We start from the raw sequence: 16,662 nt of genomic DNA on the forward strand, positions 1-16,662 counted from the left end.
ATTCTTTATATCCAATATATATGACCAAGCCAATATATAACATAGAAAGAATTATATATTTGAACTATATCACCTTATTTCTGTGGTTTTAGATTTATCCTGTCTGTACTAGGATTATAAGAAAACAAGACAGACCATACTTTTTCAGCTAAGATTATTATTATCTAAATATTTTCTATTTTGACTTATAAATTATCTTTGTATTTTTTTCTTCCAGAAGCCCAACCTTAGTAAAAAATATACCTACCAGTTTAGGCTATGGAGCAGCTCTTAATGCCAGTTTGCAGGTAATATCATTAAATGTGCTTTCTTATCCTGGTATTTTTTAATGTTTTGCCTTTTTTGGTCATGGCTTTGTATTTAGGTGGGATTGTGATTGTTCTGAATAGTTGGTTTACCACCTAAGTGAACTGTAGCACCTAGTACTGGAGAAGAACTGATTCTAATTCAAGATGCTTTTGATGTGAAGAAGCAAGAAGGACACCCTGTGGCACAATCTGGAACACTCGGCTCTCCTGCAAATGCTCGAGTGATAGAGGCTGTTGCAAATGCATGTGCTATGCATTAATATTTATTCAGGCTGTCATAAATGATTTCACATCATAGTGTTGGGGAACATGGTGCTTATGGCAAAAACTTTAAAGTTTAATTATAATATATAATTTTTATGCAGAGGAGGCAAATGTCAGGACTTCTTTATTTTGAGTTAAGTTCTGGTCATTTTTAAAAAGCAGAGCAGCTGCTTATATTATCTCAGAGTTTCTCACTACACGTGAGGCTACAGTGTTTCATTATGAGGGAGGCAGAAACATGAGCCAAAAAGTTTTCTGGGAGAACTATTCCTTTGTATTTTCACACTACACTTAATTTCCTTGGTCTCTCTGCCACAAGCTGCCAATTAGAAATCTTTGTTCTTCCTGTAGGTTTTATTTAAATGCTTCTAAAATAGCTACACCATGATTCGAACCCATTAAAAAAAATGTATTTTTAAAACTTATTTTAAAGGGCATTTCAGAAGTTGTCTGACACCCTCTTCCTGCCCTAGGCTGCGTTGGCAGAGAGCAGTTTACCACTACTCAGCACCCCCGGGCTGATCAACAATGCGTCCAGTGGCCTGCTGCAGGCAGTGCACGAAGATCTCAATGGCTCCCTGGACCACATCGACAGCAATGGGAACAGCAGTCCGGGCTGCTCGCCTCAGCCACACATGTAAGTGTGGTTAACAGACTCCATAAAAGGAAGGGCCTTTAATTCACATGCTTCTAAAATTTAGTACACTTCTGAACTTTTGAATGACGTATAAGTAAAAAAAAAAAAAATTACAAGTTTAAGTAGAGTTAAATTTTACCATGTTCATGATATGAAAAAGTATGAAAATCAATGTTAACACATCTTTTAGAATCTCTCTCTCTAATGTCCTAAAATTATTGCAGGAACTGTCCTCCACAAGTTCTTAATACTGCTAACACAGAGTCTGAGATGATTCTATCTTCCGAGTCACTATCATGGTTTGGTTTGCGTGGTGCAGTCAGAATATTTATGATGGAGTAAGTTGGCATAATTTTTACTACTATTACAGGTCTCTAAACCGTTTATGAACTGTAGTCAAGATATTGCCCATTTTTATAAACCATAAAATGCAAAGTTTAACTGTTATCCACAGTTTACATAGAAACCAATAAAGTGTAACTTTTTGCCTGTGTTATAAAACAGTGTAATTACATATTCAACTTTAATTACTGGTGTGTCTGTATTGGCAAGGTTTATATGTTATATTTTATGCAAGACTACGATTCCTATTAATATTTAGCAGCTAACTATATCATTAATTACTCTAAAATCTTTCCCCTACCATCTTTTTAATGGAGCTGAGAGAGTAGATGTATTAAAAATTGATGTATTGTGAATTTCAGAAATGTGTACACCACTTTAAAAACTGCCTCGCCTGACTCAGTAGGCCAAGTATATCCGTTTCTTGTTTACTAAAATATACTGACCCTGGGAGAACCTAGAATTTAGGGGGGGGGGGGATTAGAATCTGAATAATGAAGTGTATATATCATTCAGTTGTTACATTGAATTATAACATGTCTATGTGTACTTCCCAAAGTTAAATGTCATGTACTGCCAATTTCAAGTTATTGAGGTGAGCATATGACTTTCTCTCATTTTTATATTTTCTTCCACTATTTTTGAATTAAATATGTAGTTAAAGACCTGAAGGGAAATGTGGTCTTTATATGTGCCTCCTTTTATTTGACCTTTCACAGAAATTATTTTTGTTGACTTTTTAAACATCTTATTCGACTTGACATGTCAATGTCTTTAAGATCTTGTACCTAATTGCTTTATAGCGCTCTTAGAATAACCTTTTTGAAAAACACACTGTGAGCATATGTGTTTCATTGGGTTCCAAAACATGACGTTTTCAGAATGGAGAAACTTGTCTTTTGGAAGTGTCTTTAGATGTATTAAATAATACAAAAGAAGTAATAAAACCCAAAGTGGAGAGAACAGGAATATAGGCTCTCGAGAGCGGCATGGCTCTCAGACGAGGGGCAGCAGGCAGAAGTTTGGTATTCCTGCTGCATCCTGTCCGCCAGGCAGGGTAGCTGGAGGCTTTTCACTTTCAGCCGTTCTCCTGATATGCTAATGCCCACTCCCTGTACAAAATGCTAAAACAGTAAAACTTTAAAGAGCAAATAAGAGTTAGAGCCTATTTTCCTCCTTAAAAAAAGGGAATGAAAGGACCTATTTTAGAGAAGACACTCATAATAAAAGTGTTTAAGCTGTTGATGCAACTCCCTGTTGCTAATGTGCAGTATGTAGCTGTTACCATTTACAGAGGATATCTAGAGAAGTATTTCTTAATGCGTTGGTATTAAAATAAAAATTAATGATTCAATAAAATAGTTTATTTAGACATTATGTTTTTAGAACCTGAAATAATATTAGATTAAATAATGGCGTTGTTAGGTGTGTAGTGTTTTTTCATTTGCCAAATACTATTTTAGGTTTTTCATTTTATTAATTTAGTTATAATATAATTGTGGAAAATCTCAGAGAAAAAAAAATATTTTGTTTAAAACAATATATAAAAATTGTGTATTTAACGCCTGATTTACTGCCACAGTGGCTTTATAAAATTTAAATGTTCATCATCAATATATTGTATATTTTATGCATATATGAATTAGTATATGTAAAAATATATGTATTTTTTCTTAGAGAGATAAAAGAAAAGTTCCATCGCCTTGTTGGAAATGGATTCTAGACAAGATAAAACTTAGAGGAAGACCAAATCTTGTCATTTCCTAATTTGTATAAGTTATAATGGAATTTTTAATTATTGTGCAAAATATTGAGTCCACATTCATTCTTTGAATCTGTTTCTGCTGTTATCATTAATTTTTTTGTATAGGAGATGTCAAATATTGTTGATAGAGTGTCATTTCAGTATTTTGAATTTTTATTTTCATCCAGTTTTTAGAACTTACACTTAAAGAATGTTAGGCACTTTATGTACATTGTAGGGCAAAGAAAAACATTGCCTATTTTTTGATTGATTGATTGATTGATTGATTGATTTTAACAAAGAGAGAGAGAAAGGAGGGAGGGAAGGAGCGGGAAGCATCAACTCATAGTAGTTGCTTTTCATTTGTGCCTTGATGTGGCAAGCCCAGGGCTCGCTCGAACTGGCAACCTCAGCATTTCAAGTCAAATGCTTTACCCACTGCGCCACCACAGGTCAGGCACTTAATTCTTTCAATCAAAGGTTAGCTGCATAGAGTTGAGTGCACTTCAAAGTACTTTGAAAGAACCAAAGATGAAAGAATTTTTATGAACCATTTAAATAGCACACTGTGTTCTGAAATAAGTCATCTTATTTGTTGTTACTGTTGTTTGGAAGTGGCAGTTATGCTGATGAGATAGAAACCAGAAACAGAAATGCCTGGTCATATAGGTAGTATATGGGCTCTGGTGGTAGATACCAAGGGCTCTAATCCCAGATTTATCACTTAATAAGTGAAGAGGATTCATCTTTTCCTCAGTTTTCTCAGCTGAACATGAGGTAAGTAGTAATACCTACCTCATAGGGTACTTGCAAATGACATGAGTGCCTGGAACATAGTAATTGCTTTGTGTGTCCCTCACAGTGCTGTGTACACGTTTACTGGTTTCTATCACCTCTGGTAACACCTGGTTGCTTATGAGGCTATAAACAATATTAAAATAGTCCTCATTTTAATGCATTTTTTTTTACTTCATAAATGTGTAGTGAGTTCCTTTGATAGTCTCTTTTCTTTTTCTTCCAGCTCTTCTTATAATTCATGAAGTAAGACCATAAAGGTTAAATAATATGAAGCCAGAATGTATGGCAGGAATCAGATGAAGTCAGCGAGATAAGAGATTTTTGAGATAAAATGATGTTATCTGAGATTGTAGACAGTGAACAATCCAAATAGAGAGAATAATATCAACCCAGAACATAAACACGTGATGTGTGCCTAGAAAACATTGACTGATAGTTTTGATAGGAATTTAGAGTATACAATGTAAAATAGAATTTAGAATATATGAAGTGGGGCCAGACTATGGAAGGTCTTAACTATCTAGCTGTGGGTTTCACTTTGCTCAGTATGGAGGCTGTTAGTGCTATGAACTGGTTTCATAAGCTCAGAGCTGTGCCATAGGCAGAGTGACCCAACAGTGCACTGAGTGAGCTGTGACTGAGAGCTCGGGTGGGGGAGGAGATGCTGGAGGCCAGAGAGACTGGGAGCAGAAAGAATTCTTGCAGTGTGTGGTATCTGAGTTAGTACAAGACTAAGGGTGAAGAGCAAGGAATTGATGCAGGAAGTACTGTTAAAAGAAATACCAGAATGAGATGACCGATTGAATGCCGGGGACAAAGAGAAAAATGAGGAAAAGTCATAGCAGCTTTAAAAGTGCACCTCTGTGCAATAATGGGCACAGCTGGAGAGACAGAGTGAAAGTGATGAGTTCTGCTGTTATTTGCTGAATTTGAGAACATAAATGTTCTTAAGATTCAGGCCAAAACAAAACTAAAACATTTTTGTGGTGGGGGAGGGTCGTTTCATTCAAGTCCAAAGAGTGAAATCCTATATAGTGGAGTATATAAATATTACTGAGAGTGGGAAGATGTCTTGAAGCTTCAGAAGAGTGGAATGGCTGTGGGTTAGTGCTTCTTATAAATCCCTGTTGGAATACAAGAGATGCCAAATTATCGCCCATATTCTTCATTTTGATGCTCCATATTTAGCACTTTCCTTCACTCCACCTTCTACTCTTGCAGTGCCCTGAAAAAAGGCATTTGTTTGACTTTAGCTATCTGCCTTCCTGCCCTTTCCTATTCTGCTTCTTATCTTCTTTCCCCCACTTGAATTCTCTTTTCTTATGAGCCTATTTTTATTTCCCCAGTAGGCTTTCCCAAGTACTTTTGCTGTCAGGACCGATACCCCACTTTTGAAGGGCTTAATCCTTGTACCATTATCTGGAATGTGTGTATGAGCACATATGTGCTCATGTATGTGTGTGTGATCGTTTTGCACATATCCATAATTTAGGGATTATAAGATTAAGAGATTATATATATTTTAGCCAGATTATAGTATATGAATCCTTAATACATTATACCATCTGATAGTGATTACGAAGAATTAAATGGGAGGTGCTGGTTTAGCCTGAATTGATTTCACTTCACAAAGAAATACCAACAAGAGTAAAATCCAAGATTGTCTTAGAACCCTGGAGAAGGGAGAACAAGATATTTTAGGAGGAAGAGAAAAGTAAATACAGTGTTCATCTTTATAAGGGAGACAAGAGATCTTTCTAAATTTTGATAAAGTATACTTGTTAAATTTTATTTAAAATATTAATTATTTAGTTAATATGTATTTTATAACTGTTCAAATTTATGTGACTAGAAAGTAGCAGGCTCTTTCACCACATTTATGATTATCCTCCCAAACAGACCTCATTAAATTTTATTTATTTTATTGGAGATTAATTGAAAAATAAATATATTGGGATCAAGTGGGTAGCAATGAAATGAATGTTCAAGTGGATTTTAGCAAGAGGTAGGACATGTTAAAGACAGATGGATTAATCTAGGTTCTAAATTATTTTTAAAACTTGTTTTAACTCTTTTTAATCAAATAGATTTTTAAAATCTTTATTTTCAACTGCTGTTAAAAGAGTTCTAGAACCATCATGGTTTGTACAAATAATTCCATTAAGAGTCTGAGCTGAGAGTCATTACAACTTATAATACTCTGCCCTTAGACACCTCAGTGCCAATATACCAAGATTAACTGACTTTTTAGAGTTCTGTAGAATATGGATAAAATTATTTTAGGTTTTTATTTTATAGTAATGTTTGCCTCTTCAAAAAAAATGAACTACTTAAAGAATTAGGATTGATGATGTGTTCAGGCAGAAATCATTTAAATGTACTCTAATTTTCCATTATGTTAGACTTAAATGAATGAAAAGAGAAGAAAACATTTGTATTAGACCTGGAAGGTGAACTTATACTGGTAGAATCAATCCATTTCCTGTCTCTTTCCAAACCTGAGGCAAAAGGAGAAATTTAATGATACACCCACCAAATTTAGTTCAATTCAGTTGTTTCCTTTTTATTAAGCAATTGTTTTTCCTCACTCTCAATAAGTTGGCTCAGATTTCCTTCTTTTCTCTTGTAAAAGTTTAAACCAGATTTCTATTTTTCTATTTTCAAATTTTCTTTATAGACATCAAAATGAATGTTCTTCCTGAGCTGGTTTGGTATCGAGGGCTTTATACACAAAGCCTTCCATTGTCATGTTTTTCCCCTTTCTGATTATTAGAGTCTACTACTGTTGAGTTTTCAGATGATTTCTTGTTTCATTCCTGAATCCTCTTAGCTTCTGTATTATTTCATAGTTCTACTCGCTAATATTTTATATAGTGGCTGGTGATTATTATTTTCTCCCTCTTATTAAAGCAAATATTTGAAGTTGGAGAGTTAGTGATCTTCTACATAGAATCAGAATGTTTATATGGTTCATATAAGACTAGAAAGTAAAATTTTTGTGTCCTTAGAAGTGAAAACTTTCAGGTAAAGAAATCAAAGGCTGAGGTGTCACATGAAATTAGTAGTGCAGTATTATTTCAGGACTGCGATGGAGAATCAGCTTATTGATTAACATGTTGGAGGCATATTCCACATGCCCAGAAGAACCTTCTGTGCATTGCATGACCCAGTCATCTTTACAGTGTCCTCTGCCCCTTGAGAACCTCAGTTATTATCATTCCAATAATAAACTTCAGCCTCTCGCAATAATATTTTGCAACCAAATACAGCTAAAAGGGACTTTTAGACTCCGCTTTGTAAAACAGTATTGAAAATTTAATATAGATTGTGAATTGTCGTGAAACATAATGAAAGTCTATAATATTACCTTTTTTCTATTCTATTTGGCTGCCTTAAAATTTAAATTGCTATTTGTAGGCACATGTAGAATTGCAAACTCTACACCTATGGCTGGTGATATTTTATATTAAATCCCTACAGATCTTAGATCTCTCTGTGGAAAAAAGCATTTGAAATTGGCTCTGTATTTCAGAGGAAAGCAGTTCAAAGTGACTGACACCTTGAGCAAGTGAAATGCTCTCTCATTGTTTAAATGCCTATTAAACCTGTGCTATTTTTGCTGATATTTGGGATCATTAAGATGCATTAGGAAGTTCTAAACATAAAAGCATTTTTATTGCTTTACATATGTTTTTACAGATTTTTAAATTCAGAACTTCTCACAATTTTTCTAATTCACCTTTATTTTTTTTCTAACATTTCTGAGCTTTATAATTTTTGTTCTGACTTAATTCCATTTTTATTTAATCTCTAAACATTTTCATTAACTTTGCTAGTTAGCTTTGAGATCTCCTTCCAAAGTGATTGTAGAGAACTTATGATTATGCGAGCTCTTTATCACCTTATCTTTTTTCCCCCCCGTGCTACAAGCGTAGCTCGCAGTAAGCTGCTGCTCTTTTTTACATTATTTCAGTCCCTATATGTGGCGCTTACAACTCATTCTAGTTCCTCTTAATAAAAAGATCCTCCCAGAGGTACAGTGCCTTCAACTGAAAAGTGAAATATCCCCACCGTGCCAATTGTGGAACTTTGTGTGTTCCTATAGGGTCTTGAAGGATTTTTATAGAACTCCATAAATGATATCTGACATCCGTGATATGAATCCCCACAGTTTAGGCAAAGTATGTCAGAAAACTTTTAGCTGACAGTCCTGTAGCTTACTGCCTCTGTTTTATATCTGATGAAGATACTTTGTTAGAAGGTACATCTTCATTTGCACTAACACTAGTTGAGCCTCAGAAATTTTCTCTCTCCAAGGGTCAAAAAACCATCAAGTGAATTGTTAAAAAAATATTGCTAGTCAATATTATTTTTTTTCTACTTCTAGTACCAGGGAAAATGGAAGGTTTTTACAGGCCTGTGTAATATTTTAACTTCACCTTTTGACATAAAGCTTTAGAACTAGATGTATATTTGATGAGAATAGGCATTTTATGACTAAAAACATTTTAGTATCATTTCAGAATGTTATTTAATATAAAGATAAGTTACATAAGATATTAACTTTTAATAATTGTTAAGACTACTGCATTTTGATCACTTTGGCAGAATTTAAAACTGATCAACCATGTAAGTACTATAGTATACTTGAATATTTTGGCTCCAATAAATACAGTTTAAAACTTTATCTCAGGATTTCTACATTCCATCAGCAGTTTCTCTCATTAGGACAGAATTAAAATAATTTATATAAACAACAGATGACCAAATAGTTTAATATAATTAGTGGAAACCAACATTCTTTAATTTGCTCAAAATTATCTTAGCAGCTGAGGACTGAAAATGGAGTAACACAGCAAGACACCTAAAAAGCAGGAACAAAAGTAATCACTGGTCACACAATGTTATCTTACTATCAATACATTTACATTTACAACATTAAATCTAAGGTCCCCTTTGTTAATTAGCAGGTCAGAGAAGAACATAATACACTAGATTTAGAATGAAAGGTAAATATTGTTTTTACGCCCTATTCCATTCTTATGCTTAACACTCACAGCATGACTGAACTTAGTTGAGGATGAAACGAACACTGAGTTAGTCCTATGGTTTAATTTGAGCAAAGGAACAGTTTCAACAGAACAAACTGTCTCAGAAATTAAACAGAACTAATGACATGTACTCCTGGTGAAGAATCCTCTCTATAGAGATGTCCAGGAGACAGCTTCAGCCAGGAGCCCACAGAGGAGGGGCAGCATCTCCTCAGAGCAATACGGCAAAGGGAAATAAATATACCATAGTCCAGAAAAATGGTTGATCTACATGGTAGAGGGGAGCCAGGGCAGGGTGTTGGGGAGGTAGCCACACCATAGGGTCCAGTTGTAGGACTTTGAGATCAAAGTCAAAATCTTCAAGGAACCAGAAACCAAGTTATCAAAGAGGGAACTAGAAATGGGACATACACTTTGTACATCCTGTCATTTCTGACTGAAACTTTGTCAGAACAAGGCAGACATACAATTTTGGGGTGAATGGTTTAAAGGGTTTTTGGAGCATCAGCAAAACTGACTTAATGGCTATGTTAAGACGTAATCTAGCTTTTTTTTTTTTTATTTCTCTGGCCAAAAGAATAGAAATATAAAGGATATAAAGGCTCTTAGATCCATAGCTAAATGTTTATTGAAAGTTTCTATTTATGAGACACAAAATGGAACGGTACCAACTGTCTCTCAACAGACGAGTCTTCTGATTCTGAGATTGGGCACAGTCTATTTGTTCTTAACAATGATTATAGAAATTACATGTGCATTTTTATTTTATTGCAGCCATTTGGATTACAACTATCACTTTTATAAATCAAATAGAATGGTAAATCTTAAAGAATTTTGTTATGTTTCTTAACCAGCACTGCGGCAAAACTATCTGAAATCATTTGGAAGTGAGCTTTCAAATAATGTAAAATTCAGTTTCTTTAAACAGTGTTGCCTAAATTTGAATAAGTATCAAGTGCTGAAGGTAGGGTAAAAAAATCTGAGAGAAATTTTGATGTATACAAAAACAGATACATACATTTGTTGGTGGCCAAAACAGCACCAGAATTTTACCCATGACTGGACCTCAGTTCAGCAACCTCCATACTTGAGTTCTGGCTACGTAAGAATTCAGAGCCAAGACTCAAACTAAAAGAGAAAGTTTATTTAGAAAGTCACGGAGGGGGAAAACGTGAGCCAGCTGAGCTGCATGGACTCAGGGAAAACGTTAGAGACAGAAAGAAGAGGGGCTCTTGGAATTTAGGAGAAAGAGAGATGCTAGGAAAAGCACCTGAGGGAAAGGGAAGGGGAAATCAGGGGCATGGTCATAGAAGCACTCTAGGTCCTTTGTCCTAAGGGCTTTTAAAAGTCAGGATTTTAGGGGAGGTCCCAGGGGAGAACCTAAGTAGAATATTTATCAGCTTTCCAAGTGTGTCCTTTGAGGGTCATGGTCTCTACAGATTGATCAGTACGAGGGCAAGGAGTCGCTAGACATCACAGCTAGTCGTGAGGTAAGCCATAGCATCGCTTGTCTGCTTTTGCTGCTTTTCTGGGCCTGGAGCTGAAACACAATTGAGGCCTAGATGTCATCTCTTGGGGTTAATGCTTAAGGGAGTGGTCATGCAAAGGCATGGAATGGGAGTCACAGGAGGCCATTCTTAAGTTCCTTGTTCCTCCTCCCAGGGGGTCTACTGCATGACCAGCAACATGCCAGTAAAGAAAGGTCAGGGGAGAGTCCAAGCCACATGACCAACGATATGAAAGGTCAGGGAACTTAAACCTCATGACCATCAATATGCTAGGTGAGGAAGGGTCACTCTGGGGTGAAGTCTTTGTTTTCCCCGGTGATGCTAGGCTGGGGGCTTTCTGCCCTGGTGACCTTCTGTGCCTTGTTCTTTCATATCTGTCTGACTACCACACATTCAGTTAATAAAATTATGCTTTACTAAACTTAATTTACTTTTTGGTTATATTTCTTAAAACTTCTGTTGTCTTTAAGTGAAAGTTTGGAACTCCAGTTCAAAGTCAGACCAGTTACAATATAAGATAGAATTGTGCACCATATCCTTAAGCTTTGCAATATATCTTAAAAGAGAAACTTATATTATAATTATCTGAAAATAATATCCCATGTAATTAAATACTAAATAATTGCATTTTAAAAAATAATAGAAAAAAGGAGTAAAGAGACTTATTAAGCATATTAGGATTTAAGTTGTATTCTGACATTAAGAAGAAGAATTTAAATTTTTTTGGCGGTTTATCCTTAGCTAGGATGAAAAAACTATGGGAAATTTAGTAAGGCATTTTCTAGTACATAGTGAACAAAGCAAACTACAAGTATTTATGGAACTGAGGAATCATTTGTTCACTCCAGTGTTTCTATCCCTTTTGGACGGTTGCATGTTTCTGGGAGGAGAAATGTTTTCCATTTCATGAAGAGATAAGAAGAGTTTTGTTTGTTGAACTGGAATGCTGGTTCTGCGCCCTGTCCTAATGGCAGCTCTACACAAACTGCTGGGCATCAACACAAGATCAATTTGTTCAACTCTAGACTTTTCGTGGTAAATGTTATTTTTAATTACAGAAGTGGAAACAGTCTTAAAAACAATAACAATTTGGAGAACCATTGGATCATACAAGAACTGTTTTATAATTTCTTAATTGATAAAATAAGAGTTAATTTATCACTTCTAATTTTTTAAATTATATGGCCTTCTTATTCACTAGTGTAAAGAAGAGAAATATTTTTATAATACATACTGAAACTTAAAACATAAAACCTAGATTTAAATAGAAGAAATCAGGATTATTATTTCAAAAGATTAAAAATCTCAAGTAAAATTAAGTATATAATTTTTATGACTGTATAAGTAACCTTAGTTGTTAAATTACTCATTACCCTAAGATCTGTCATTTTAAAATGTGCTAACAAAATGTTTTCTTTTAAAAGTAAACTTTTCTCTATATATCTTAGCTTACTTTTTGATATGTTAAAATAATATAACTAAAAATTGCAAATGTTTAAGCATGAATTGTTTCTCATTTTAACCTGACTTTATACAAAATAGAGATCACAAAACTTGCAATTTTTATAAATTTATCATTAAATTCCAAATATAATTATATCACTATTTGTGTGTATATTAGAAGGAAATGAGTAAAATTGAATTTTCACAATCTCCATTATTCACATAGTTTCTAAATTTTACCAGTTTTCCTATGAAACTTTTTCTTGAAAAACTTACTTTAAATTTTTTTCTTTGATGTGATATCAGTCCATAGCAGTTAGCTACTCAAAATTAAGAATCAAAACCAAAAAAAAATTCAGCTTCACGATTTGAATCATTCCATCTTAATAAAATAGTCTGTGCTTATATATTGGAATTTATTTTACATTTTTAAAACAAAGATACTTAGGTAGTAAGCATCAGGGTTTTGCCATTAGCAAATTTTAACTATTTAAATAAAAATTTATGCAAATGCAAATGAAACTGATAGTTAACATGCTAGTCATACACTTTGATTTTTTAAATGCTTACATACTAGTAGTTGTCATTATTCATTCAGCAGCTCTGTGTCAAGTACTAAATAGACACTGTAGAGAGTTAAAAGAAAAACTCATCTGAGTAGTTCCTTTTAATTCAAAACTTTTGATGCTATTTTGTAAAATAATCAAAACATATGGAAATCAATGGACAGTGTTAGCCTATAGTAATATTCAGCCTATTCTGATATTTCTAAATGTCATTGACCAACAAGTAGGACATAATAAATAAAAGATTAAAAAAACTGTATGATTGTAAACATTTTCTGTTAGAGTTAACCAATATATCCCCTGTAAATTAAAGATAAACTAAATTAGTAGAAGGATCAAGAAATTTTTTTATTTTAAATGTTTTTTTAGAATTTATTTATTTATTTTTAGAGAGAGAAAAAGAAGAGGGGGAGCGGGGAGGAGCATATAGCATCAACTCCCATATGTGCCTTGACCAGGCAATCCCAGGGTTTCCTACCAGCGACCTTAGCATTTCTGGTCAACGCTTTATCCACTGGCCACCACAGGTCAGGCAGATCAAGAAATTTAAAATCAAGGCCTTGAACAAATCTGTATTGAGTGAGAAACAGCTGCATGGTTTAAATGGCTTCAAGTATAAAAAGTACATTTAATAAGTTTATCAGAGTACTGTATACATAAGTTCATTTTACTGGATAAAGATTGCTATATTGGGTCAAATACAAATTATTTTCCGTAGTAAAATGGAAACATTAGGACCTAATGCTATTTCTGAGAATAGGTTTTTGTATTATCTAACCAGTAATGTAATATGTTAGGTCATGGTAAAAAGATTAAAAATTGTTCTTACAGGATTTTTAAAAAGAGTCTCTTTATAAAAGGATGTTTATTACTCTTTTTCAATGAACACTATATTAAATGCATTAACATTTTCTAAAACAACGAGGGTTATCTGAAGAAAGGTATATGGGTTCGCCTATAATGTGTAACCACATAAAAACAAATTCAATCTAGTCTTCCATTTAGTCTTGACTTGTAAATATTTGATAAAATTGACTTGTCCTGCCTAAAGTTGACCACATTGTAGATATGAACCATTAATTGTAAGCTTTTTCTTCCAGCACTTGTTGATATTTATCATAACATTTAAGAGAAAATTTTTATCATTAACTTAATAGTATTAATAAATATTGTACTTCTGAAGGTCCCAATCAAATTTACATTGTACTACTGAGTTTCTTATAAATAATGACACTATATTAACAGTTTAATCATTATATTTGATAATATCTAAATAAGGAAACACTGTGACTTTATAATCTGTCTAGTGATTTAATTTTTTTTTTTTGCTTATTTATTTTTTTATTTTTTTGTATTTTTTTTTCTGAAGTTGGAAACGGGGAGGCAGTCAGACAGACTCCCGCATGCGCCCGACCGGGATTCACCTGGCACGCCCACTAGGGGGCGATGCTCTGCCCATCTGGGGCACTGCTCTGTTGCAACCAGAGCCATTCTAGTGCCTGAGGAAGAGGCCACAGAGCCATCCTCAGTGCCTGGGGCCAACTTTTGCTCCAATGGAGCATTGGCTGCGGGAGGGGAAGAGAGAGATAGAGAGAAAGGAGAGGGGGAGGGGTGGAGAAGCAGATGGGCACTTCTCCTGTGTGCCCTGGCCGGGTATCAAACCGGGGACTACTGCACGCCAGGCCAACGCTCTACCACTGAGCCAACCGGCCAGGGCTAAATTATTTTTGAACATTGCAGATTAAAAGAAGTTCATTCATATTCTAAAGAAAAATAGGAACAGTTATAGTACCTTTTACTCAGTGTTGAATAAGGAGAAAATGACAATTTACATTCCTCAGGGAATATACTATGTGACCACAATTTAAAAAAGTTAAACTTACCTATCATAATTTGACTGTTTGCCTTAGGATATAGGCAAACATTTAGATTTCTTCTGCCCTGGGTGCCTTAGTTCCTTGTAAATTTCACAACTAAGAAGAACATTTTTTTTAAGCAAGAAAAAGTTTCTTTTATTATTATAATTATTTTTTTTTGTATTTTTCTAAAGTGAGAAGCGAGGAGGCAGAGAGATAAACTCCCACATGTGCCCGAATGGGATCCACCCGGCAAGCCCACCAGGGCGCGATGCTCTGTCCATCTGGGGCATCGCTCTGTTGCAACCAAAGCCACTCTAGCGCCTGAGGCAGAAGCCATGGAGCCATCCTCAGCGCCTGGGCAAACTTTTTGCTCCAATGGAGCCTTAGCTGCGGGAGGGGAAGAGAGAGACAGAGAGGAAAGAGAGGGGGAGGGGTGGAGAAGCAGATGGGCGCTTCTCCTGTGTGCCCTGACCTGGAATCGAACCCGGGATTTCCACACACCTGGCTGATGCTCTACTGCTGAGCAAGCCAACCAGAAGTAAAACAGTTTATTAGTGTAGCTACCCTCTGTATTTTGACTATATAGCATTGCTGAGACGAGCTGTAGGACAAGGAGATTAAACTGTAGTATTAAAGATCAACCACTACTCTGCGTTTTCTTCTAGTAGAGGCTTTACAGCAAGGGTCCCCAAACTTTTTACACAGGGGGCCAGTTCACTGTCCTTCAGACCGTTGGAGGGCCGGACTATTAAAAAAAACTATGAACAAATCCTTATGCACACTGCACATATTTTTTTTTTTTTTTTTTACTGCACATATCTTATTTTAAAGTAAAAAAACAAAACGGGAACAAATACAATATTTAAAATAAAGAGAAAGTAAATTTAAATCAACAAACTGACCATATTTCAGTGGGAAATATGCTTCTCTCACTGACCACCAATGGAAGAGGTTTCCCTTCCGGAAGTGCGACAGGGGCCGGATAAATGGCCTTAGGAGGCCACATGCGGCCTGCGGGCCGTAGTTTGGGGACCCCTGCTTTACAGGTTGAACAGAGTAGAGATGAGTTCCATTCAAGTTGAATAAACATTTATTGAGTACCTATTATGTCCAACATACTTTGCTGGAAACTTATAGATAATCTGCATCTTCAAAGAGGTAAAATTCTAATAGGGGGATGGCTATGTATGTAAATACTGAGAGAGACCAAGTGAAGAAATGGAGAGAGTTGTAACCAAATTGTGAATTCAAGACTTAAGTGTATGCATGAACAACGGAAGTCAGAAAAGATTTTATGGAAGATGTACTTTGAGTTGGGCTTTATAAAAAAATAGATTTGATGTTGAACTTTATGAAATTATTGATATTTGACTGTTTTTGCTTGCAATAATAGCAATCTTCCTTTTTTTTTTTTTTTTTTTCTGAAGCTGGAAACGGGGAGAGACGGTCAGACAGACTCCCGCATGTGCCTGACCGGGATCCACCCGGCACGCCCACCAGGGGCAACGCTCTGCCCACCAGGGAGCGATGCTCTGCCCCTCCGGGGCGTCGCTCTGCTGTGACCAGAGCCACTCTAGCCCCTGGGGCAGTGGCCGAGGAGCCATCCCCAGCGCCCGGGCCATCGTTGCTCCAATGGAGCCCTGGCTGCAGGAGGGGAAGAGAGAGACAGAGAGGAAGGGGGAGGGGTGGAGATGCAGATGGGCGCTTCTCCTATGTGCCCTGGCCGGGAATCGAACCTGGGTCCCCCGCACGCCAGGCCGACGCTCTACTACTGAGCCAACCGGCCAGGGCAATCTTCCATTTTTTTTAACCTAAGATTAAACAGAGATGAGAAAAGGATACATGCAAAGAATTTGAAGATATGAACAAAGGCGACTAAGAAATAAAGTATGAGTCTCATTCAGAGAGTAGATAATTTCTTGGTCTCGGCATGAGCAGTCTGTCTAGAGAGGAATACCTGTAGGATGAGACTGGATAGGAAATTGGGAACCATATCTTATAGTTCATTAATCTCAAGGCTGTGATAGGGTGTACACATTTTAAAAACTCACAAATGATTTGGGAATTATTAGCAAGACCCTCAAGGGCATTTATATCCTATTTTAAAATGGCTTGCCTCTTTTCTTTCTTACTATTCAAACT

The 16,662-nt window shown here is 35.6% G+C and overlaps 1 protein-coding gene across 5 annotated transcripts in view; it reads left to right on the forward strand.

Annotated features, from left to right (window-relative positions):
• Window positions 1-16,662, forward strand: part of FOXP2 (forkhead box P2) — a 661,310-nt gene that overhangs the window by 621,974 nt on the left and 22,674 nt on the right. For all 5 annotated transcript variants that reach the window (XM_066362522.1, XM_066362526.1, XM_066362523.1 and 2 more), the window contains 2 exons: window positions 218-287; window positions 1,046-1,209. In XM_066362522.1, coding sequence (XP_066218619.1) covers window positions 218-287; window positions 1,046-1,209 — 234 coding nt within the window. The remainder of the gene's footprint in view (window positions 1-217; window positions 288-1,045; window positions 1,210-16,662) is intronic.

Source organism: Saccopteryx leptura, chromosome 2 (assembly GCF_036850995.1).
Source record: "Saccopteryx leptura isolate mSacLep1 chromosome 2, mSacLep1_pri_phased_curated, whole genome shotgun sequence".
Taxonomy (NCBI): Eukaryota; Metazoa; Chordata; class Mammalia; order Chiroptera; family Emballonuridae; genus Saccopteryx; species Saccopteryx leptura.